The 22,700-nt window shown below is 39.4% G+C and overlaps 4 protein-coding genes and 3 non-coding genes across 10 annotated transcripts; 4 read left to right on the forward strand and 3 right to left on the reverse strand.

The window, feature by feature from the left end:
• Positions 1 to 7: 7 nt before the first annotated feature.
• LOC144193857 (uncharacterized) lies at positions 8 to 2,084 on the reverse strand. Its single transcript, XM_077712457.1, has 7 exons — positions 1,935 to 2,084; positions 1,716 to 1,834; positions 1,554 to 1,650; positions 802 to 1,162; positions 593 to 718; positions 392 to 522; positions 8 to 235 (listed from the first exon to the last, which is right to left on the reverse strand). The coding sequence occupies exons 1-7, from the start codon at positions 1,944 to 1,946 to the stop codon at positions 8 to 10; spliced, it is 1,074 nt and encodes a 357-aa protein (XP_077568583.1). The 5' UTR covers positions 1,947 to 2,084.
• A 909-nt stretch (positions 2,085 to 2,993) lies between these two features.
• Positions 2,994 to 21,673, forward strand: cyp27c1 (cytochrome P450, family 27, subfamily C, polypeptide 1). Of its 2 annotated transcripts, XM_077712700.1 has the most exons (15): positions 2,994 to 3,281; positions 3,674 to 3,791; positions 4,179 to 4,296; positions 5,446 to 5,597; positions 8,890 to 9,815; positions 14,622 to 14,874; positions 14,940 to 15,116; positions 16,443 to 16,633; positions 16,811 to 17,010; positions 17,100 to 17,309; positions 18,359 to 18,522; positions 20,473 to 20,639; positions 20,923 to 21,001; positions 21,185 to 21,388; positions 21,478 to 21,673. In XM_077712700.1, exons 7-15 carry the CDS (start codon positions 15,039 to 15,041, stop codon positions 21,595 to 21,597), a joined length of 1,413 nt encoding a protein of 470 aa, XP_077568826.1. In that variant the 5' UTR covers positions 2,994 to 3,281; positions 3,674 to 3,791; positions 4,179 to 4,296; positions 5,446 to 5,597; positions 8,890 to 9,815; positions 14,622 to 14,874; positions 14,940 to 15,038; the 3' UTR covers positions 21,598 to 21,673. The 2 variants fall into 2 exon arrangements, with proteins under 2 accessions (XP_077568826.1, XP_077568825.1); XM_077712699.1 differs by having other exon boundaries at positions 14,622 to 15,116.
• LOC144194855 (small nucleolar RNA SNORA31) lies at positions 3,460 to 3,592 on the forward strand. The gene has a single exon (XR_013326006.1). It is a non-coding gene; the product is annotated as a small nucleolar RNA SNORA31 (small nucleolar RNA).
• Positions 3,965 to 4,100, forward strand: LOC144194860 (small nucleolar RNA SNORA31). Its single transcript, XR_013326011.1, has one exon. It is a non-coding gene; the product is annotated as a small nucleolar RNA SNORA31 (small nucleolar RNA).
• On the forward strand, positions 4,354 to 4,485 carry LOC144194859 (small nucleolar RNA SNORA31). Its single transcript, XR_013326010.1, has one exon. It is a non-coding gene; the product is annotated as a small nucleolar RNA SNORA31 (small nucleolar RNA).
• LOC144193986 (general transcription factor IIF subunit 2-like) lies at positions 4,985 to 10,340 on the reverse strand. 2 transcript variants are annotated; one of them, XM_077712704.1, is made up of 9 exons: positions 10,171 to 10,340; positions 9,713 to 9,786; positions 9,582 to 9,606; positions 8,954 to 9,092; positions 6,941 to 7,000; positions 6,342 to 6,423; positions 6,092 to 6,191; positions 5,805 to 5,948; positions 4,985 to 5,352 (listed from the first exon to the last, which is right to left on the reverse strand). In XM_077712704.1, the coding sequence occupies exons 1-9, from the start codon at positions 10,237 to 10,239 to the stop codon at positions 5,230 to 5,232; spliced, it is 816 nt and encodes a 271-aa protein (XP_077568830.1). In that variant the 5' UTR covers positions 10,240 to 10,340; the 3' UTR covers positions 4,985 to 5,229. The 2 variants fall into 2 exon arrangements, with proteins under 2 accessions (XP_077568830.1, XP_077568831.1); XM_077712705.1 differs by lacking the exon at positions 6,941 to 7,000 and having other exon boundaries at positions 10,171 to 10,339.
• Positions 10,707 to 13,281, reverse strand: gpalpp1 (GPALPP motifs containing 1). Of its 2 annotated transcripts, XM_077712703.1 has the most exons (7): positions 13,068 to 13,279; positions 12,838 to 12,961; positions 12,673 to 12,765; positions 12,333 to 12,588; positions 11,520 to 11,684; positions 11,312 to 11,413; positions 10,707 to 11,230 (listed from the first exon to the last, which is right to left on the reverse strand). In XM_077712703.1, the coding sequence occupies exons 1-7, from the start codon at positions 13,168 to 13,170 to the stop codon at positions 11,012 to 11,014; spliced, it is 1,062 nt and encodes a 353-aa protein (XP_077568829.1). In that variant the 5' UTR covers positions 13,171 to 13,279; the 3' UTR covers positions 10,707 to 11,011. The 2 variants fall into 2 exon arrangements, with proteins under 2 accessions (XP_077568829.1, XP_077568827.1); XM_077712701.1 differs by having other exon boundaries at positions 12,673 to 12,961; positions 13,068 to 13,281.
• Positions 21,674 to 22,700: the final 1,027 nt, after the last annotated feature.

Raw genomic sequence — 22,700 nt, forward strand, 5'->3', positions numbered from 1 at the left:
GCTCTTTTTATGTTTTAATGATGAAGAGAAAAGGCTGAGTTCCTTGCCGTACATCAACCTCGGCCATTTTCACGGACTCTGTGGAAGCAGACCCAGTGATTTGGATGAACCAGCCCTGGTAGAGTGCAGATTCAAACTTGCGCTGCTTGGTTCTATCAGTCGTCATGTAGAAGACGTAGGAAAGCGCAGCCTCGTCGTTCATAGAAATAGTTTTCATCTTCGTCTTATCCACTGCCTACAAACACAAAAGTGACTAGTTCATATTATGTCACTTTTTTTTATAATGTAAAAAATTCGTTTTTAACCCTTTGGGAGCTGCCCTTCTGTTAAGACAGAAGTTTTGTAGGGTAAATTTGAATAGAATATTTGCAAATTCACAAGGTATCAATACCTCCACTTGCAGGAGCACTTGTTCCTCTTTTTTAGAACACTTCAGAAAGCAGTCGGAGTCTGAAAAGTTCAACGTCACGGGGTTATGCTTGTCCAAACAAGTTGTCTTGTAGTAGTAAATGGTCAAGTTCTCTGAGAACAGAAAGATGAATCATCAATATTAAGTTCTAATTAGTGGCCGACAGCTGTCTGTTGGAAAAACCTGGATGAGATGAAGCAAAGAGAGTCTTCTGTGGGCAGAGGGCTTTCAGATATTTGTGCGAGGCAATATGTTCGATGGGAGTATTCAATTTTGTCATTTGTTTCAAGGTGCCTCCTCCTCTTGAAACTGGGAACAAAGCAATGTAAGCAAACGAGATTGTGCTTTAGGATCGGAATCAGAATTGGACTTGATTCCAACTGTTGACTCACCAAGGGTCACAGTGCTGGACTTGGCCGTCAAAACAATATCCTGAAGGGTGCATCCTCTCCCGTGGCATTCGCTACAGCTGCTGTCTGAATCACAGCCTCTCCCCCTCAACATTAAGACGTTTGTTTCCGTCATGGTGACGACCAGTAGGTGGTCGCTCTCATCACCCTCTTCCTCTGCACTGCTGTTATCTTCTGGAACAGCACCGGAAACGTTCTCATCCTGGAACAAGTCTTCCTCTCGCACCATTTCCAAGGCGAATTGGAGTAAAGTGATCTCCTTGGAGACGGCACGGAGCGCCTCATCATCCATGACGCATTTCTTCTCACTTTGATCTTTCTTCCTATCCAACTTGTGCACTGTCTTAGGATGGAAACGAGCGCATTTAAAAATATTTGGATCGCTTTAAGGCAGTATTTCAGTTTATAGAGGAGTTTTTTTTCCAGAATACCACCTGTGAAATATATTGTGTAAAGAGCCTTTTAATGAGAATTTAGGTCTTTTTTAGAGTGCATTTCAGCAACCATATTGAAATCATTTTAAGAATTATTTCAGTTAATATAAATGTGATTGTTTAAGACCACAAGGTAAATGTACACAGGGCTACTACACTCAAGAACACCTTTATGCTGATCATTAGAGTGAAATTTAAGGATGCGGTACTTGCGATTAAGTCTTAAGAGTTACATGGGGCATCAATAATGATTCTCAAGTGACCCGAAATGACCGCAAGAGTTCTAGATTGTCATCTCACCAACATTGGTTGACCTTCTGCTATGCTTTGAGCCAGATCCTCAGGGGTTAAATACTGCAGGTAAGTGCCGTTTATTTTCAGCAGTTTGTCACCTCTCCTAAAAAAAATAATAATAACCAATACAAATAAAACATTATATATTAAATTAACTTTTCCAAATACCTGATCATGCCTTTTCCACCATTTGGTTTCTTGTGCTTAACAACATTTTCCACTTCATATTGGTGCTTCCCTTCATGGAGTTGGTGAACTATTAGCACACTTCCACTTACCGGTGTATCCTGCCGGAAATTAAAAAAATCAAAGCTGCCATATGAACAAAAACCCACCCATATTCATCCACCTGAGTGGAGGAAAGAGAAAGAAGCCTCTATCACTCACCGCCACATCCATGTCGTTGACAACGTCCGGACAGGATTATGTAGAACCTGTCGACTGGCTCGCGTAAAAATAATCACCGGTGTGTTCAATTGCACGTGTCTTGTTGTATGTAACTGGTCTGAACAAAAGAGGAAGCTGGTACCTTCAGCGGACCTAAATAGAGGAATTGATTCTGTTAGAAAGCACTGATTCTGTTAGAAAGCAGAACTTCTTATGAATTCTGTATCTTATCAAGATCATGACACTTCCTCCCCATCAGGGTCGTGGGGGGTGCTGGAGCCAATCCCAGCTGTCTCTGGGCCAATCTGAATCAATGGCCAGCCGATCGCAGGGCACAAGGAGACGGACAACCATGCACACCCACACCCATACATAAGGGCAATTTCTAGTGTCCAATCAGCCTACCATGCATGTTTTTAGAATGTGGGAGGAAACCGGAGTACCCGGAGGAAATCCACACAGACCCGGGGAGAAGGCTGATTAGACATTCTAAATTGCCTCTATGTACGAGTATGAGCGTGAATGATTGTCTCATTGTACTTGTATAATGATAATAAAAGCATTCAATTGAATTCAATTCAGAATTGTATCCTTGTGCTCTGCGATCGGCTGGCCACCAATTCAGGGTGTCCCCCGCCTCTTGTCCGAAGTCAGCTGGGATAGGCTCCAGCACCCCCCCCCCCATGATCCTAGTGAGGATAAAGTGGTTGAGAAAATAAAATGAGACAGTGAAGCATTCTTTGTGTTTCAAATGTTAAACTTTGAATGGACTAAGATGGGCTGGAATAAACTAAAATACTAAGTAAAAATGTTACTCAATATTTGGTAAATTATGTTTACTGACACTGTTTTAAAGCATCAGGACCACAAAAATCACGACTATTCTATGTCATCTTCAGAACATGGGCATTGAGTTGGGAGGACAAATTTCTATGCTGATAGACAACGAGCACTGTGATGTTGTTTACTGAATGACACCGACCCAAAATGGCCGACAAGTGACGACGCTGCGCACAGTAGTGGCGCGCGTCAGACGGTCAGACTTATAAAGGAAACGGTGACTCCATTACTGCCATTTTTATCGCGATTGAGGAACATGAGGGTTGGGTGCTTGAGCATGTATCCGCAGATTTGTTCTTCTCTGTCGGCGTCAATATTTGCCATGTTAAACAAAAGAGAAACGACGCATTTTAAAATGCGGATGAGCTGCGGTGTCCTGGAATGTGTCCCCCGCAATGGACGCGATTCTCAAGCAACGTGACAACTTAACGCATGGGCGACGTCGTGTCCGATCGTCTCTGCTTTACCAACTTTTTTTTCCTCCTTTGTGTGTTTTGTATCTCCGTGGTAAGTTTGTAACTTTTTGATGAGAACCTACCAATTTTTAGGTTTACATTCGTATTTACAAACGACAAATTAAGTTTTTTAACCCCGTTACATATATAATGGTATTGCCGAATTGAATTGAACATGCCACGTGGCTAACATGCGTCCCTACAGCTAATGCTAATGCTATTTTTTTCTGTCGCATCTTTGACAGCCTGGCCTCTTTTATTGTGGGATATTCTGGGTTAATTTCAGATGCAACAATAAACTGTCCCTGCGCTTTCCTGCACGCCTGCTTGATGGTGTCCCGGATTGAATAAGGGACTACATACTGTGTCAAACTTGATTGAATAATGGGCCTTTAAAATGTATATTGAAATGTTAACATTTTCTCGTTTTTTTTGTGTTTTAAGGTCAGACTGAACAGGGGATGAGATGTTGCTGTGGAAATCATCCATCCTAAGGAAGCTGAATTGTCCAAATGCCACGTCCCTGGAACTATGAAGGCAAATGGCTGTGCACATTTGACTTGTAAGTGGCTTAATAGAATAAGTGATGGTTGTGTTCCCAGATGGTTCATGCACAATAGCTGCATCCACTGGTAGACCTGAAGCAGGTTACATTGGCTTCTATCTAAACTCAATGTTCCTCTTGCTTTCTGACTGCTCCTTCCTGGCAGCCTAGTTTGAATTGGGGAATGTTGGATGCATCTTTGACAGCCTGGCCTCTTTTATTGTGGGAGATCCTGGGTTCATTATTTTAGATGCAAAAATAAACTGTCCCTGCGCTTTCCTGCACGCCTGCTTGGTGGTGTCCTGGATTGAATAAGGGACTACATCCTGTGTTACACTTGATTGAATAATGGGCCTCTAAAATGTATATTGAAATGTTTACACTTTCTTGTTTTTGTGTTTCCAGATAAGACTGAACAGGGGACAAGATGTTGCTGTGGATATCATCCATCTTAAGGAATCTGACTTGCTAAATGCCACTCCCTGGAACTCCATGAAGGCAAATGACTGTCCACGTTTGACTTGTAAGTGTCAATAACAATAAGTGATGGTTGTGTTCCCAGATGGTTCATGCACATAGGCTGCATCCACTGATAGGCCTGAAGCAGGTTGCATTGGCTTCTGGGTTTGCAAAGAGATGCTAAAATATAAGTTCCTCTTTCTTTCTGACTGCTCCTTCATGGCAGCCCAGTTTTGAATTGGGGAATACATTACAAGTATTTTCTGGTCTCTTCAGATATTTCTGACATCTGGAGTGTCACCTTTGCAAGTTGACCATGCAATATTTATATAATTTGTGGAGACTGTCTAGTTCCCCAAGTTAAATATGAATATTTCTGGGAGGTGATATAGTATTTCAATAGTTATTTAGTGTTCTTTTATTCCAGGAGGAATAGATTTTCTGGCATGATGAAGATGATTACCCGTGACAGGCTGCGTGCCCTGGCAAATCTGCAGCCTGCCAGGTTCAGATTCTTTGAAGCTGAAATGTCATTTTGCAACGGAGTCAAAGTGAGAGGGCTGTCTGAACAACAATGAAATTTGTGGGTAAAAAAATACACGATCTAATAAATTATTGAAAATGAGTTTTTTTGTCCATTTGATTTTGTTATATATTGTAGTGTTAGAGTACAAGCAAGAAATATGTTGGTCTAGTGGGGAGCTCAAAGTGGTGGTTAAAGCCCTTAGTAAAAGATGACAGTATTTCTGAAACAATTCTCAACATTTTAATGTGACATGGAATTATAAGCATATTTATTGCACGCAACAAATTTTAAAAAATGCAAAGCACACCTCAGAATTATAAAATATGCCATTAAAACATTTTGAACAGTAGATAACAAAAAATCCAAGAACACTAGGGCTACTTACAAATAGTCTCAAACTTCCAAGACTTAAAACTGGTGGTTGGGCTTCCAATAGCTTTCATGTCACATCTAAGCCAATGTTACCTTGTGCTATTCGTCAGTTTTTTCCTCGCCTTGATAATGTCGATACTCTGGCTTGAGCTCCCAAGTGTTTTTGTGTGTCCCTTTCACATTGTATATTCCAATGTCACGCAGGATTTCCTTCAAATAAATCTGTGAACAAAGGATGTTTTTAGAACACATTGCCATCAAATGTTAGTATCCAAAGCTGAACCAGTCCTAAAATCTCCGTCTCTATGGGTGTAGGCCCAGCCAACAGGTGCTTGTCATTGTGCCCTTCCCCTGGGCCTGTCTCCAGACTGGTCCCTCACCTCAAACCATTTTGCCAGGAGCACAAGGCCCCAGACAACATAGCACCGAGCATCATTGGGACACACAAAACCCACCACCATGTTAAGGTAATGACTCGTGGAGGCGCCCCAATTGCACATGTTATTCATAAAAAAATGCAAAAAAAAAAAAAAACTGGGACCAGTGGTGGACTTGGGCATCCAATCTGAATCACCAATCTCACCTTATATAACATTAAGCACTTTGTTCAACCTGTAGCTAGCTATTCCTCAAAAATAGGCTATTTTCAATTTGAATGAAACAAGATGTCTCACCACAGGCTGTTTGGTTATGTCCACCAGGTCTTTGATGTTGTAGTATTGGTGCTTCTCAAAAGCAGAAAACAACATGTCCAGCACTTGCTGTTTGTCTGCTCTTGCTCGCTTGCCCTCTTCTTTCTTTTTCCTCTCATACTCCATCTGACAGACAAAAAGCACATACTAATTATTAACTACAAGTCTATAAACCAAGCCTGAGTTGTGATACATTGCACATGAATTATTAATACTGCAGATGCCCGAATGAGATGATCTGAAGCAAAACATTTGACATTTAGTCTTACGTTGTACGCATGGTTAGCCACGGGTTTGTAGTTGTTGGTGACGGCTTTGGCCAGCTGCTGCGACAGCCGGACCGGCTTGGTGGACTCTTCAATTTGTAACCTATATTCAAAATAAATATGAACTACATGTTCATTGGGGCTTGGTATTAATCTGATATTAGACCTTTTCAAATTACTAGTTGAAAATCGATGCACAGAGCAAGGCATATAATTACATTACATTAAAATAAACTGAAAACAAACCACTCACCTCTTCAGCTTCATGTAATTATCACTTACAGCAGGCCTACAATCTGCTCTCTGCACCACAACTCCCTCCAAAGCAATTTTATCTACGGGAAGAAAACAAAAATCTAATGACAAATTAGGATTTGATTGTTATTTTATTTTTTTGCTTGTAGATAACCAAAGATTAATTCCATCTCTTATTGAGTATTCTGTAACAAACAATTGGTACTCACAAGGTAGCAATTAGAGGACCAGTTTATCATTTGTTTACCATCAATTTCAGAGTATAAAGTGTACCATGTAACAACACACCGTAAATATGAAATGTTTCATGAATGGTTAGGCAATCTGACTTTAAAAGCAACATGTAAGTAGTATCATTACACAAGCAAAAACTTTTTCAAATCAAATTGTGTTGACAAAATATCAATTCAGGCCACATTCTTAACTCTCAATAGTCCTCATAGACTCATTTTTGAGTGTAGAAATGTTTAAATTTAGTGGCCCCAACGCTGGTTCCAGGATGTCATTTAGCGCAAAGAAACAAAATAGCCTTTTATGGATGAAAAGATAATGTCACTTGCAAGATTGTGTTTGATTCCCCCAAACTGGTAAACTTACCTGGACCAGACCCTGACCCCGATACTGAGCTGCAACCATCAGATCTCTCTTCTGACTGGCCTACAGGGGGGAGGGAGGGATAGTAAAATATGTTTTTGGGGATAGAAAATAGAGGGGGAGGAGGGGATGGCAAAATCAGAGCCTCTCCCAGCTTTAATTGCACACGCTTTGTCACCACGGGCAAAATGGATCAAAGTCAATTCTGTGGAGCACAACACCACGGCACACCAGCAAAGCAAGCATGCTTTTACAAGCTGCGAGCAAAGAAACACTGACCCACCACAACAAACAAAAACAAAAAAAACTACCACAGACAGCGCTACTGTAGTTCATTAAAATAATACAAAGCGCACACACTCATTGGCCACAACATCAGCACTGCAAACATCTAATCAGAGCATTGAAATCTGCTGAGTTGCCTAATAAGGAAAGCTTCCCAATGATTGTTTGTTGAAAGATTTACCAGCAACAATCATCCGACTTAATTTCCATAGAGAACATTTGGTGGGATGTAAGATGGCAGTGGCAGCATGTAAACTCAAGAATATCCATGAAGAATGGGCTAAGACTACTTGCATTCTATACGTTGAATAATGATTTGAAGAATTTTGTAGGAGAGGAAATATTTAAAAGTATACTACAAATAGTAAAGTTTTAATTGAAATGGCAACCTCAATGCGTCCGATTAAAGACAAGATATCAAATAATAAGCTAAGTAAAGCACTTCACCTTTTCACCGAGTCAAAATCCAGAACAAAAATTACATTATTCCTTCCATTTCTTTTTGGGGAGGTGCTTGGGGGGTATCAATACTGATCTAATATGTACAGTACTTTGCGGACACTTGTGCATTAGAGTTTGCAAACTGGGGAAAAGCCTGTCCGCCTCCGCAATGTTTGCTCAGCCAGAAGAGCTTGGTCCAACTCGAGACTGGATTGAGCATTTTAAAAAGTGGAGAACTAAAATCATGAAAATAAACTCAAACACGCAAGAATGGTTGCAAAATGGGACAAAAAAAAGTGAAGTGCAGAAGGCCACTTATCCCAAAATGGGAGCCCAGGTAGTCTCACCAGGTTCCAGTACAATCCACACATGGCCAAACCAAGTTTCAGGTCCCAATTATCTAATATTTATTGTAAATTCATTCATCTTCAGTTTTTTTAAATGACTTATTCAGATTTCCTTTCACAATTGCAATTGAAATCATGCTGCATCAGCAGTATAAACTCAATCCTTTTTTCCAGAAAGAGATTTAAAGGAAACATTGATCAAATCGAGCTTTTAATTGTAAAACCTGCGCATCCGTGTGCTGGACTCGGGATTTTCTCATAAATTAGGTCAAAACCAGGGCTGTTCAATTTAAATATTTGATTTATTTATGTTTTAAATTCTTTATCTGTCTGTTTGCTGTTGTTATTTGTGTGCTTCATTGTGTTAGCTTTAAATCTCATTATGCTTGTATAAAGACAATAAAAACACTCAATTCAATACATTTGGGCTATAAGTCAATCAATCAGTTGCCAAATTTCACCCCCTCAATAAATGTTTGCATTCTTCAAAGCGTAGACATTTTAAAATTGAGCAAAACGGTAACTTGTACAACACTGAGAAAGAATCACTGCTCTAAGTCAAGCACAACAAATGACAAGTTTTTATGCTGTTCTATTAAATGCAAACTTTGCAATAATGCCACAGCTAAGAATAAAGTGTTAATAAATCAATAAATGTTGCAGGTCAACGTGATTGCACTAGTGATGATTTCAATTGACCTACAAGCATTTACATCCTGCAAAACAAAACAATCACACCATTTGGGAGAAACCATAGAAAGGTTAGAGGAGCAGCAAGCTTGCAGGCAAAGGCAGCAAACACGGGCACCTCCACCAAATGGCAATCGGGGGAGGGACTTACCTTTTGTGCTGTAGACCTAACAGTATATTATCTCTTAGAATTCAAGAGAATAAAACAAGGCAGCATTCTTAAAGTGGAGAAAAAAAGATGGAAGAAGCTCACCCGACGACGTCTCTGTGAACACCGCCAACGTTTGTCCTCCCACAGTCTGCATGGTCAGCGGATGTTCCCGAGGAGCAGACACGGATTTGTCTTCTATGCCTTCAATTACGGTCAACTCTTCATTCAACGTAAAAGACACCTGTGAATTGACGTTTGATCAAATTCCAATTAGATAAGTGGACAGTTCATTAGTCATTTCTTAAGCAAGGAACTTCGACCAGGGGTGTCTAAACTTTTTCTTCTTCCCAGGGCCACTTTCAGAAAAAGGACTAACTTGAAAACATTCCACTTTGATTTGCTGAACAAAGGATCGGTCGGAATCAGGTGAAAAAAGATTTGGTTTTTAAAATGTATTTCCTTAACAGGTCAGTCCACCTGTGTGGAGTTTGCATGTTCTTCTGTGTGGGTTTCCTCCGGGTACTCTGGTTTCCTCCCACATTCCAAAAAACATGCATGGTAGGCTGATTAACCCTAGGTATGTGTGTGTGTGTGTGTGTGCATGGTTATCTCCTTGTGCCCTGGGATCGGTCAGCTGAGATAGGCTCCAGCACCCCTTCCTCCCCCGACCATAATGAGGATAAAGCAGTTCAGAAAATGAGATGAGAGCTATATAAACAATGGCTCTTACCTCTGGTTTCCCTTGATTTCCTTTCCTTTAAAGAAGAAAGAAACTTTAACACATACAATTTATAACACAAACTGCTGAAGGTAAAAATTAGAATATAAATGATCTCTTCCTGTTGCAATGGTTCCACATACTTTGAGATTCTGAGTTTCCCAACTTCGCCTCTTCCAGTAGCTTTGGTCCATTGATGCGAGAGGTACTTTGGAACCTGCGATCAGAGTAAGAAGCCATTTGTTGGTAAGTGCGTCGGACAATATTGAAAATATATGAATTGAAAGCTTTATTGTCATTGTTCATATAGACAAACTTTGCATAGTGTACTTTGTACAACGAGAGGTAATGCAGCTGACCAAAACAAAGATTTATTCGAAGGAGAATTCTTATAGTTTCGCCAGGAGAAACAATTGCTTTAAAAGAATGTTTCTGTATATAGATCCATTTATTTTATATTCATAAAAATGATTACTTGTTTCTGACTCGATGCTGTTATTCAGCATGGCCGAGGCTGCTGCTGTTAGCCTTGGACTCAAAAATACATTTGAAAAAGATCTCTCCAGTACTAATATGGTATTTTAAAAATCTATATATATACCTTTACAAGCCAGACACCGGTGTTTAGTTTAGCGCCGGTTAAATCGACGTCTCCTGCTTTTTCAGACATTGTAGTTTCGTTTTATTTATAAATTAGCATCAAAAGCTATTTCTTCAAAACACCATGCGCATGCGGACCAAAAAGGATGCGTACGGCGTCTTAGATAGACCAAAACGATGCAAAATGTAAGTTTTTTTTTTTCTCACACTATTCCTGGGCGCATGAGCCCACTGCTGTCTTTATAACATGATGAGTTAGTGTGTAATGTTGCCATAAAACGTCTTAAATTACAATTTATATGTATCTTATAGTATTTAGAATTTAAAATAGTTTACCATCATTTGACTAAAGTTTTTTTATTTAGGCATTTCCTTTTTTTGGGTATATTTTCTAACTGACAATTATTTTAAAATTAATTGCTTTATTGTAGTTGTTTTTCTTGTGGGTTATTTAGTGCACTACATACCATAAACACCTTTTCACCTCAAATAAAGTCATTTTGCCCTAAAAATTCTAAAGATAAAAAAAGACAGTGGCATTTTCAGAAAGAATTTGTTTACAATTCACATTTCACAATACAAATGTTTTCATGTCAGCACTACATTTGTAAACTACATTTACCTTTAGTGTTTCCACTGTTGGAGTAGGATGTTATATTTACAAACATACCATTTTACATGAACCAAATAGTCAAATAATAGTAAAATATTCAGGAATTGAATGCAGAGTCCACTTTTCCCTCTTCTCTTGGAAATAATTGGCTATTTACTATATATATATATGAATAATTATCCATTTATATGTGTTGTTTACGAAACAACATATTATACTGTAACACCCCTTACAAAAACATCCTATCGTTGCTATGGGAAAAGCGTGTGTTCAATTCCTGAGACTTCTTCAGCAGTCGCTGCTTTTGCGCATCATCAAAGCGATTGACCTTCAGGTCAGTTTCCCGATCAAAGGCTCTTCTTTCCGCTGGATTGTCGCTGACTTCCTTTGCTTTCTCCTTTATGTTCTTTGCATGCAAACTCATCAGAGACTCCGATCGTTTTGTTTTCTGGAATAAAACAAGAGAGAATTAAACAGTTGACATGACTTATAAAAGTTATAGCTTGTTTAATCAATCAGGAAAACTTACATTGTACTTGGAAATCTTGTCTGCCATTTCCAAATCCTTTCGTGGGATTTGAGGGGCAGAAGCTTTCTCAGTTTCACCCTTTTCCTTCTTCTCAAGACGTTCCTATTGATCATGGAAAACCATTGTGTTAGTGTGATTTGAAGTTATCAGGTAAAGAAATGCACACAAAATATCAAGATGGGAGAATAGCAATGGACAAATGGCCTACCCTGGCCTTGCGCTCTGTGTCTGCAGGTGTATCTGTCCAAATAGAGCGGTCACCCTTCTCCGGGCCCGACTTTTTCTTGAAAGTGCGAGCACCTAAACCAATGTGTTGTAGTTCTGGTGGGAGCTCAGTCATCCAAGTCTCTCGAGTTGCCACCTCAGGAGCATCCTAGATATTAAGAACATTTGCACAGTTACAGAAAGAGTACACTTTTACATGCACCTGGTGTATTTTAGAAATGATTTGTTTGAGAAATATTTGTAGGATAAAAGGCTCAGAAAAGAGATATGCTCGGAAGCCATATGTGGCTCTTTTGCTAGGTGCATATGGCTCGGGAGCCATATGTGGCTCTTTTGCTAGGTGCATATGGCTCGGGAGCCATATGTGGCTTTTGCTAGGTGCATATGGCTCCCCGCTAAAGTGTGAGGTAAAATGTGGGAACCGCTATTGAGAAAGCTCAGTCCTGAATGCATCAATAGGAGCGTTACGTGAGCATTGTGGCGCCGACAATACCTGAAGTGCAGCTTGAAACTTTTTTTTCCAATTAGATTATTCTGCATGCATACTCCCATTGATTAGCAACAGCGCGGCAATGTTGTCAAAAGATCTCTGAGAACGTTTGTACTTTAAAAGTGGTAAAATTACTACAAATAGCAAACATTTTAGTGTATTTTTGCTTTTAAATTTTGAGTATGGCTCTCGAGGAATAACATTTGAAAATATGAATTGTTGATGACCCCTGTCCTATTGACTCTCAAGGCTGGTAATTGAATTATAAATGCAAACAGTCCGAGGATAAAAATATCTACTACTCACAACTTTAGTCAGCTTGTCTTTCATCAACCGGGCCCTGCGTTCAATGTCAAGAGCCACTGTATTTGGAGCTGGGAAACTAGATGGCATGGGTCCGATAATGTCCTCATCTTCGTCCTCACTACTGTGGGAGTCAGCCTGATATCCTGGGGGTAGGGCAGGTCCCGAGAAACCCTCTTCATCATCGTCGTCATCATTATTTGCATCATCTATTGCTTGGCGAAACCCAGGAGGCAAAGCTGGTCCCAGCACAGGGGGTCTGGTGGAGAATTTAGATGTTAGGTTAGGGTTCTTCGCTGCTCTGGTTTGATTTTCAAGCTTTTAAGGGCAAATATTTGCTTACCTCTCTGGTGAACTCTGTTTTTTGCTAAAACCTGGTGGTAATGCTGGTCCAAAGAAGCCGTCATCATCTTCTTCATCCCTTGTTTTCTTCACTCTGTTTAAATGAGATATGTTACAGCTATGTGGACATATTTCCGCCAACAACAAGGCCGGCTGATGAACATACTCTGCATGTTTGTCATCAGACGTGTGTTTTGTCTTGAGTCTTTTGACGATCACTTCCTCACTTTCATCCGACGAACTCGACGGTTCTCCTCGTTTGTAATCGGGAGGCAATGCGGGACCAGCAACTAAAAAAACAGAATTTAAAAAAATACGATGACGACACTAACATTAACATTATGATTTAGCACGCTAAATTCACTGTGGTATTGTAAAAATGTTCATTGTACTCACATTCCCGCTCATCATCAGAATCGGGTGCATTTTTAAAGCTTGGTGGCAATGCAGGTCCTATCATGTTTTCAGATGCCATATCGCTATTACTCCTTTTCTGCATATGATTAAAGTGATATTACATTTAGATAACGCGGCATATTCGCAACCACTACACTGGATTTTACACTTGGAGCGACATTTTGTGAATGACTGCGCATGCTCTACTTCAAGTCACCGCAACTCAGGAAGTTCCCTACAAGAATAAAAGTCAAGTAAATCGTGTGTCTTCCGATCGGTAAATTGCACTTGAATTCTTGTATTCTGTGATAGCCATGTAGTGTATACATACTTTGGCTAAATGTGTAAGTTTTAGGCGTTTGTTTACGAACGCGCATTAATGTCATTATTAGTGTAAGTATTAATGTTATAATTATTATTGTTATTATTGCAATTGGCTGGCCAATGATTCGGTGTGCCCCCCGCCTCTTGCCAGAAATTAAGATGGGATAGGCTCCAGCACCCCGGCAACCCTTGTGACGATAAAGAGGTTAAGAAAATGAATGACTGAATGAACATACAATATTATTGTTATTGTTGTTATTGTGATGATGATCGATGATGAGGATGATGATGATTCATTCATTCAATTGTTTTATCCTCACTAGGGTCACGGGTGGTGCTGGAGCCTATCCCAGCTACCTTCAGGCCAGACACGGGGAACACCTTGAATCGGTAGCCAGCCCATCGCACATGGAGACGGACAACCATTCACGTTCACACTGAGAAGAAGCAGTATTAGTAGTATTAGCAGTATTAATAGTTTCTGTGAAAACCAGAAACTATGTGCATACTGGTTTAGGTCCCATGACATCCAGGAGATGGCGTGCACCACCAAAAGACATTTTAGTGGTCCAGGATTCCATTGATTCCAACACTTTGTATACATGACACTGCGGTTGGCTGGCAACCAGTTCAGAGTGCACCCCTCCCTCTCTGGGACCAATCTAAACAAAACAAAAAAAGAATGTGGGCACTCGCCTTACAAATTGTGGGGAAAAATATCTCTAGCTCCAGCACCCCACAAGTCCCACAACCCTTTCAAGGATAAGCATTGTTTGCTTGCACAAAGCATGGCTTACCCAAATAATGTACAATTTTCATCACTTTGATAGTTTCTGATCAGTGTTTTTATATTTAAACCTCATGTTTGATCATAATTGAAAGTAACTAGTGTTCCCATGGTTTGATAAGACGCAAAGATCCGCATGCGGCCCGACAGCCACATGTTAGCCACTTTTGTTTGTAAATTAATAAATAAATCCATGATTCAGACCTCCGACCATTTATGAACTAGGGCCTACTTCATAAATGGTCTGAATCATGATTTTTCCTTTTTTCCCCACAAACAAATGACTTTCAGTATACTTGAATGAAATCCTTTGAGTCATGGGTTATTTTATCCAGGCCCACATGTTTCATTCTTGTTCGCGTTTACGCACATCCTAAATGACCGAATAATCGGCGTGACATAACATAAAACGTGTTGTAACAGTACCCCTCCTTTTCCCAAAGAAAGGATGAACCCAGCAGTGCTTTTTTTGGGTCTTGAGGATACGCCCACATCCGGATTGAGAGGTGTCCCGAAACCAACGTCCAATCCTCTTCTCCCATTGAAGTTGTAGTACAAGACGCTCTTTAAAGGCGCTCCACAAGCCCACCCAACTTTACATGAGCGCACCACGCACGCAGTGCGAGCACGTGCCCCATGTAAACTCTGCCGAAGTCGCGACAATGGCCGGGCTCAATCCTTTTACCGTAGCTTGTTGTAAGTATTTGCACCGCGATCTTCTCAATCAGCATGTGGTCTTCACGTTGCGGGCTTTGCACAAGTCTGCTGCCGGCGAGACTTTGGGGATCCCCGTGTCCTCGGGTCTCCTCAGTGCGCCCGAGCCTGCAGACAAAAAAGTAAGAGTCAAGAGTTTGAAGGAGATGCCTGGACCCAGCACCACTTCCAATCTCATCGAGTTCTTCTGGAGAGACGGTTTTAGCAGAATTCATCAGATTCAGGTAAAAAAAAACGCACACACACAAATCAGCACTTTATTTTAAAGAGATCTTTGGTTAAGAGCATCCATCAGGCTTATAGTATTGCATTGAATTAAATTAAATGCTTTTATTGTCCCTATACAAGTATGATGAGATTTAAGGCTTTGCCACAAAGTGCACAAATAGCAATAACAAGCAAAGAGCCAAATAAATAATCAATAAATAATAACAATTAAAAATAAGTTTATGATTTTATTTGTTTTTGATGTTGCAACCCAGTCAGAAACAATTGTAATGTGCAACTGTACGTATTTGATATGATTTAAAAGAAAAATCTTCTACACAATTGGGTCACCTGTAGCCATATACTCTCATATCGATTGATCAAGCAAGACTGAATCGCAATTAATTGAAACTCAAAATCACCAGCAGCATCTCTTAAATATGCAATTTTGTTCATACATTTTCTGCCACTGACAACATTACATACAAAAAATAGTTTAAACTGGGAAGATCACCTGTGGATACTCATCTTTCCGTGCTATTGTCAGTGCTAGACATGGATGATATTCTCTCTGAGAAAAATTGAAGTCATTCTTTGCTGCATTTGACATTCAGATTATTTAATAGCAGCCATCACTCTTCATTCACCTGCCAGAAATGTTTCTGCAACAATATTATAAAAAAATGCCCCAAAACAATATTTTTTTTTACATTGGTTTCGGTGAAATATAGCGGATTGTGTCCCCTGCCTCTGGCCCGAAGTCTGTTGGGATAGGCTCCAGCACCCCCCACAAACCTAGTGCAGATAAAGTGGGTTATGAAAGGAATGAATACATATATATATATATATATATATATATATATATATATATATATATATATATATATATATATATATATATATATATATATATATATATATATATATATATATATATATATATATATATATATATATATATATATATATATATATATATATATATATATATATATATATATATATATATATATATATATATATATATATATATATATATATATATTGACTAATTTGCTATACATTAGAGGTTCAAGTGTAATGACGATATGATAAAATATTGATTCTTTGGACAAATATAACTCTATTTGTCAATCTAAAGTCTGCCACCATTCGTTTCAAGGACTTTTACCTAAATGTTACATATACACGCTTAACGCAATCAGTTACCAGTCAATATATCAGCCCACATCGCTGAATCATTCAACCTACTATGTATGCTCTACCTAGACGCATGTTTAAAATAAAGAATTCAAAACAAAATGGCATCATCAGTGTTATGTGAATGTTTGATTGTGTTTCAGATGGAGCAGAGCAAGAAGTATGGGAACATATTCAAATCCCGTTTTGGACCTCAACTAGTGGTCTCCATCGCGAGTCGCGATCTAGTGGCAGAGGTGCTGAGGGCAGAAGGTGTGGCCCCACAGAGAGCCAACATGGAGTCATGGAAAGAGTACAGAGACATGAGAGGACGTTCAACAGGTCTAATCTCAGCGTGAGTAATTGTTCCCTTAATTGTGAGCTAAGAGAGGTAATTCACACATTCTACTGGGTAAAATTCTTTTTAACAAAAAAATGACAGTGCATCTGAATCATTTGCCATCACTATATTATCTGCAGTTTCTCCACTATGTAGGTTATTTACACAAAGCGTCAAATTGCTTTTCTATAGGGAGGGAGAGGATTGGTTGAAAATGAGAAGTGTTCTAAGGCAGCTCATCATGCGGCCCCGCGATGTGGCAGTCTTCTCCGATGATATTAACAAGGTGATAGACGACCTGATAAAAAGTGTTTGCATTGTACGCCGCCAGGCAGAGGACGGAGCAACTGTGGCTAATGTCAATGACCTCTTTTTCAAATACGCCATGGAAGGTGAGTACAAGAGAATGTTTTGAGCAGAAGAAAATACATCCAGACTATTTAATATGCTGCCTGAAATATTTGTTTGTTCATATTCACAGGTATAGCAGCCATTTTGTATGAGGGTCGTTTAGGCTGTCTGGAAAATGATATTCCCCAAGAAACTCAAAACTACATCAGTGCATTGCACCTCATGTTCAGTTCCTTTAAGACCACCATGTATGCTGGAGCCATCCCCAAGTGGCTGAGGCCCATCATTCCTAAACCTTGGGAGGAGTTCTGCTGCTCCTGGGATGGCCTCTTCAAATTCAGTAAGTCCCCAATGTCTTATATTGCTGGAGGGACCTGCCGGTCCTTTATAGTGTCCTATGTGCTATGGTATAGTATAATGTAGTATTTTGTAGTGTTGGGTGGTGTGGCGTGGCATGGTGTAGTGCAATGTACTGTAGTGTACAGTACTGAATTGTAGTGTAACATAGTATAGTATAGTAAAGGGTAGTGAGGAGAAGTGTAGAATAGAATGGTATAGTATAATATAGGGTAGTTTGGTGAATAGTAGTGTAGAATAGAATAGTATAGTATAGGGTAGTGGGGTGAAGAGTGGTGTAGAATAGTATAGTATACGTATAGTAGAGGGTAGTGTAGAATAGAATCCACAAAGAGTTGCTGTGGGAGCAGGTTTTGTTCCACCTAATCAAGAGGACACCTTTTCTCTAATCTGGTATCTTATAAGTGCAATCAGTTGATTGCAGTCAAATGCGGTTTGTTTCAGCAGAATGCTCATTGCTTAAACAGTCTGTATTCAATCGGTTGGAACAGAAACACTGCAGCCTTTTGGAATAATTTGCATATCCCTGGTTTAATATGTTGAGTAAACATAAGTACTGTATTTTTCATACTATAAGTCGGACCCGAGTATAGGAAAATATGTTTTTTTAAGTATTTTTAAAATGTTCACACTTTTGCACATACATTTTCTAAATGCTTAGTGAGTTTTGTTGAATAAAAACAATGTGACTGACCCATCCTTTTTGCGACTATGCGTAGGTGCAAAACGAGTGAATACTTTGGGAAAAAATGAATTAAGTTAACCAGTTTAAACATTAAATAACCTTATCCCCTGACCATGACTTGCAAAAAAAATGTATTCATTTATATTTAAGGTTTTCCACAACTTCTTTAGGATGACGTTTGATAAAATTCCTTAGAGAATAAGATTGTGGGCTTTTCTTGTTATATAAGCAGAACTCCCCACTATTACTTTTCCTTCTTTGACCACCCTCTCTTTGCTTTCCTTCTCTTCTTTCCCCAACTCTTTCTCTGTATTCATTCCACCTTCTCTGTGTGTCTCTGCTCCCAGGCGTTATTCACATCGATAAGAGGCTCAGTGAGATCAAGGCCCAGCTTGAACGGGGAGAGGAGGTGAAGGGGGGACTGCTAACACACATGCTCGTCACCAAGGAGATGAGCATGGAGGAAATCTACGCCAATGCAACGGAGATGTTACTTGCCGGAGTCGACACGGTGTGTGAGGGGGCTCTGTGCGCAGTCGAGGAAAGTCGTCTTGCATGCACTGTGTGTGTTTTAGCAGCAGGGGAATGATTCACACATGTGTGTGTGTGGGTGCTTGTGTGTGCGTGAGAAAGTCTGAGTCGGTGTTAAGTTTCAAGGGTGGCATTTCTGGCACTACATCCATCCTTGTGTAGCCGTGCCAATATGAAGCCAGAGTAGTCAATGATTGGTGGTGGTCCACAAAACCGCCTCGGATGAATCCTTTTGATTCGGTTTGTTGTCATTGGGTGTTGTCTGTTAGAGCTACACGTAAGGAGGTCTTTGGTCATTCTTTCATTGTTTAAATGTTATTACAACATTAAACCATGAATAGATAATACTTGAGGTAATGCAATTTACAATTTATTGTTAGCATATTTTTCTTTTTGAATAGATCAAATTACTTATTCCTACAAAAGATGTGCTGAAGCAATGCAATGACGTATGACATTTTTTAATAGCTTTTTTGATTGATTTCAAAGCACCACATTTCTCTCATAAATTATTGTTTGGGAAAAGCAATTGAAAGAATTTATTATCAAGAGTCCGATTCATGTCCGGAGTAAGAATAAGAATGTTTGCATCTGCACAGTTCCTGTCTGGTTTGTTTGTGGTATTGCTGGATTTTTCTGAATTATGGCCCCATAGTGTTTTTGCGCTCATCTGGGGGCCGCCAGATGAAAGGGTGTGTGTTTTTGTTGAACTTGTTGCAACGGCCAAGTGCTGGTAGGGGGTGGACTTAGCTGTGCTGTGCCTTTACTTAGCAAACACAGGAGCTGTCAAGACAAGTTAGCCACAGCTAGAATTATGGCACAAACTGGACAGAGGTGAGTTGGGTTAGAGGGAATGGGGTGGACCAGATTTAAGAACCATTTTTTCCCTATAGTGGTGCAGTAAATATGAATTGGATCTATGGTGGAGGCAAGAAAATAAGAAATGGTGGGGGAGAAGCAGAGAAAGACCATTTGGAGCGTCATTTGGAAGGCCTTTTGTCATATGATTCCCCTTGGCTTTTGTCGGAGGTGTTGCCAGCGTCTCTGCCAGCTGGCCACGATTAGAAGCAAGGGTGCAAATGGGTGGGGGTTGAGAGGGGTGGGTGTAGAGGACATATTTGAAGAGCAGTGCTGAAGACTGGTTACTGGAAGCTGGCTAAATGAAAACAATGGACTGGATAAAGGCGTGTTTGTCCATTATCAGAAAGTGATCCCTTACTGATCTCTAAGGTCTATTCACGGTGACTAATCCACCTGCGTCATGAAATACTTGGGTGGGAAAGTCTCAGGAGGGGTTGTGTAAAAAGCTAAGGAAGAGGAAGTGAGATGATGAGCTAAGGCAAACTGGGAATAAGACCCCATGTGATAGTCAATTTGTCATTGTGAATGTTTTGATTGGTTCCCTTTCAAGTGACTAAAATAAAACAAAAAACATTGCTATAAACGAACTGGTCAAAACAGATATTAAGAAGACAGAAAAAAAATGAACTTTACAACTATTATCTTTGTGAAAATTCTTAACAATGACGCAATACTGTATTCTGTAAAATACCTTGGGGGATTGAAATGGAGGAAATATTTCTTTTGTGCGTGGGGTATCTCTGTTTTTAATTCACATCATGCTCATTTTTCCCAGCAATGTTTGAAAAACAGTGACTAGATTTAGTACTTCTCATTAAGGTAATTAATATCTGAATAATGACAAGAGGGCTAAAGGCAGCTGGTGTCTGCTCAGCACCCCCCACCACTCGTTAAAAAAAAAGCCCCTCACTGTTTTTGACCACTTACGCAACCTGATAGAAACTCTTACATCAGCTTGCACTTCAGTCGCTGTCTGGAACCTGTCTCGCAAATTTAATTGACTGCTTAAACAGTCCAATTCCCCTCCCCCCAAAAATTCAAATGCAATAAGGTGTCATGTGTTTTCCAGACATCCTTCACCCTGTCTTGGGCCACCTACCTATTAGCAAGGCACCCTCAAATCCAAGAGCAAATCTATACAGAAGTGCTAAGTGTTTTGGGACCCCGAACTGTTGCCGTTGCCGAAGATATTCCTCGCCTGCCTCTAATTAGAGGACTGGTCAAAGAGACTCTCAGGTGCACACTTTATGTTACAAATTCAATGTATAATTTTATTTACATAACATCAAGTTTGAGAAATTGCTTGATTTTAAACATAGAACAGCTTTAAATGTATACTATTCCAATATCACAGTATTGGGTTGGTGTAACAGCCCAGGTTTAATTTGGTAAAGACAATATACTCATTGGTTAAATGTTTTTTTTTTAAATTGATTTAACATATTCATGTCCTATTGGGAAAGTGTTCATTTCTAGTAGTGATGAATAACAGTCTTTGTGTGCTCCTCCCTGAGAACAGGCTTTTCCCAGTTCTCCCAGGCAATGGACGGATTACCCAGGATGACTTGGTGGTGGGCGGATACTACATCCCCAAAGGGGTACGACTCGTGTGGACATTTATACGTGTCTTGTAGCGTCTGCATGTGCTACAGGAAAACAGTATTTTATATTTAGCTCTCCAGCCGGTTGTAATACGATCCTGTACTACTCATGCATCTTTGTCGAACCAATGTAGTCGAGTTGTTCTCAGTTGCTTTCTTTCCCCCTTCCCATTCTGTCAGACTCAGTTGGCCCTGTGCCACTATTCCACTTCTTTGGACGAGGATAACTTCACGGATGCTTTAAACTTCAGACCAGATCGTTGGATAAGGAAAGATTTCTCAAATCGTGTTGACAATTTTGGCTCCATTCCCTTTGGCTATGGTATCAGGAGCTGTATTGGCAAGAGAATAGCTGAGTTGGAAATGCATCTAGTTTTGACAAGGGTAGGAAATAAACCTAAATATCTCTATTGTGACACGTTCAGAACTTGCATTTATACTGAAGTGAATAATACTTTTATCTTGTTTTACAGCTCATCCAAAGGTTCCACATTGGTACGTCTTCTCTCACTGCTGATGTTAAGGCCAAAACCCATGGTCTTCTTTGCCCTGCAAAACCTATTCACCTGCAGTTTGTCGACAGAGACAATTAGGAGACATTACTTTTTCTGCAAGGTGTAGTGTATTGTTTAATTTTCACTTTTTATTATTATTATTGTTATTATTATTATTATTATTATTATTATTATTATCATCATTTTTTATTATTGAAAGACTCCTTTCTGCACATAGTCCAATGCTTTGTTTTGTTTTTGTACTGAGGTTTTACTTGGGCAACAAAGGAAGGACATAGATTATACTGGACCAATTACAAGTCAAATACTGTATCTATATCTTTCTTATTTTACTATTTAGATCAAACTAGCTGTGAAGTTATACACGCAAAATAGTATGTACCCAATACTACACACACTGTATTATTTTGAGCACATTTTCACATTTACTGTTTTTTCAGTGTCTGACAAATAGTTTTAAGATTAATGTGGATAAGTAAACAGGGAATGTACAACCTTTCTTTTCATTAGAAATGTACATGGTTATTTCATTTTACTGACTCTTGTGTGGGTGTGTGTGTGTTCTAAATTACTTTAAAAAAATAACAATGATGACTTTTAATTCATTCTTCATTTAGAAAAGATTTAATGAATGTGCTGAATGAATGTATATAAAAAAAATAATGGTACTCTAATTATATGATCTAAAGAGGAGAGATTCTCAACTGTGAAACATGTAGGCAGTTTATGTTTTCATATGTACTGTATTAGGACAAAATGAATGCTTACATTTAAGTATTTTAAAGGTAATGTTTATATATTAAAGGAAGGGAATTATATTCTCACTGGTTTGCATAGAGTGAAATAAAACCATTTTATGTATTTGTAATTACCTGCTGTTTATTTATTTTTCTTTTATCAAAGGTGTAGACTGCTCTATAATATGCAAAAATATTGAAATATTACATATACTAGGTAGATCCTAAGATTTCCATCGAAGATGTTGTCGTTTAAGGCGGAAGTAGTTTAGAGATCAAGGGTTCGGTCCCAGGTGGGTCCGGATTTTCTAGTAGGGAGTTTGCATGTTCTCCCTCGGCTTGCGTGGGTTTTCTATGGGTACACTGGTTTCCTCCCACATCACAAAACCCCTAAATTTCCCCCATGCGTGAGTGTTTTCCCCACTTGGTGCCCATAATCTATTA

This window comes from Stigmatopora nigra, chromosome 3, assembly GCF_051989575.1.
Source record: "Stigmatopora nigra isolate UIUO_SnigA chromosome 3, RoL_Snig_1.1, whole genome shotgun sequence".
Taxonomy (NCBI): domain Eukaryota; kingdom Metazoa; phylum Chordata; class Actinopteri; order Syngnathiformes; family Syngnathidae; genus Stigmatopora; species Stigmatopora nigra.

Bases quoted from the DNA above. Each gene is read 5' to 3' on its own strand.
- gpalpp1 (XM_077712701.1), bottom strand. From the start codon at position 13,170: ATGCAGAAAAGGAGTAATAGCGATATGGCATCTGAAAACATGATAGGA. The intron at 11,685-12,332 runs GTGAGTAGTAGA...CTTAATATCTAG, and splicing joins AAGACAAGCTGACTAAAGTT to GATGCTCCTGAGGTGGCAAC. The intron at 11,414-11,519 runs GTAGGCCATTTG...CATGATCAATAG, and splicing joins ACACAGAGCGCAAGGCCAGG to GAACGTCTTGAGAAGAAGGA.
- LOC144193857 (XM_077712457.1), bottom strand. The intron at 1,651-1,715 runs GTATTTGGAAAA...TATTTTTTTTAG, and splicing joins GGTGGAAAAGGCATGATCAG to GAGAGGTGACAAACTGCTGA. The intron at 236-391 runs GTATTGATACCT...TTGTGTTTGTAG, and splicing joins AAGTGCTCCTGCAAGTGGAG to GCAGTGGATAAGACGAAGAT.
- cyp27c1 (XM_077712699.1), top strand. From the start codon at position 14,778: ATGAGCGCACCACGCACGCAGTGCGAGCACGTGCCCCATGTAAACTCT. The intron at 18,523-20,472 runs GTGTGTGAGGGG...TGTGTTTTCCAG, and splicing joins TACTTGCCGGAGTCGACACG to ACATCCTTCACCCTGTCTTG. The intron at 20,640-20,922 runs GTGCACACTTTA...CCCTGAGAACAG, and splicing joins CTGGTCAAAGAGACTCTCAG to GCTTTTCCCAGTTCTCCCAG.
- LOC144193986 (XM_077712704.1), bottom strand. From the start codon at position 10,239: ATGTCTGAAAAAGCAGGAGACGTCGATTTAACCGGCGCTAAACTAAAC. The intron at 9,787-10,170 runs GTATATATATAG...CTCTGATCGCAG, and splicing joins CCGGTGTCTGGCTTGTAAAG to GTTCCAAAGTACCTCTCGCA. The intron at 9,093-9,581 runs GTAAGAGCCATT...GTCAATTCACAG, and splicing joins GAAATCAAGGGAAACCAGAG to GTGTCTTTTACGTTGAATGA.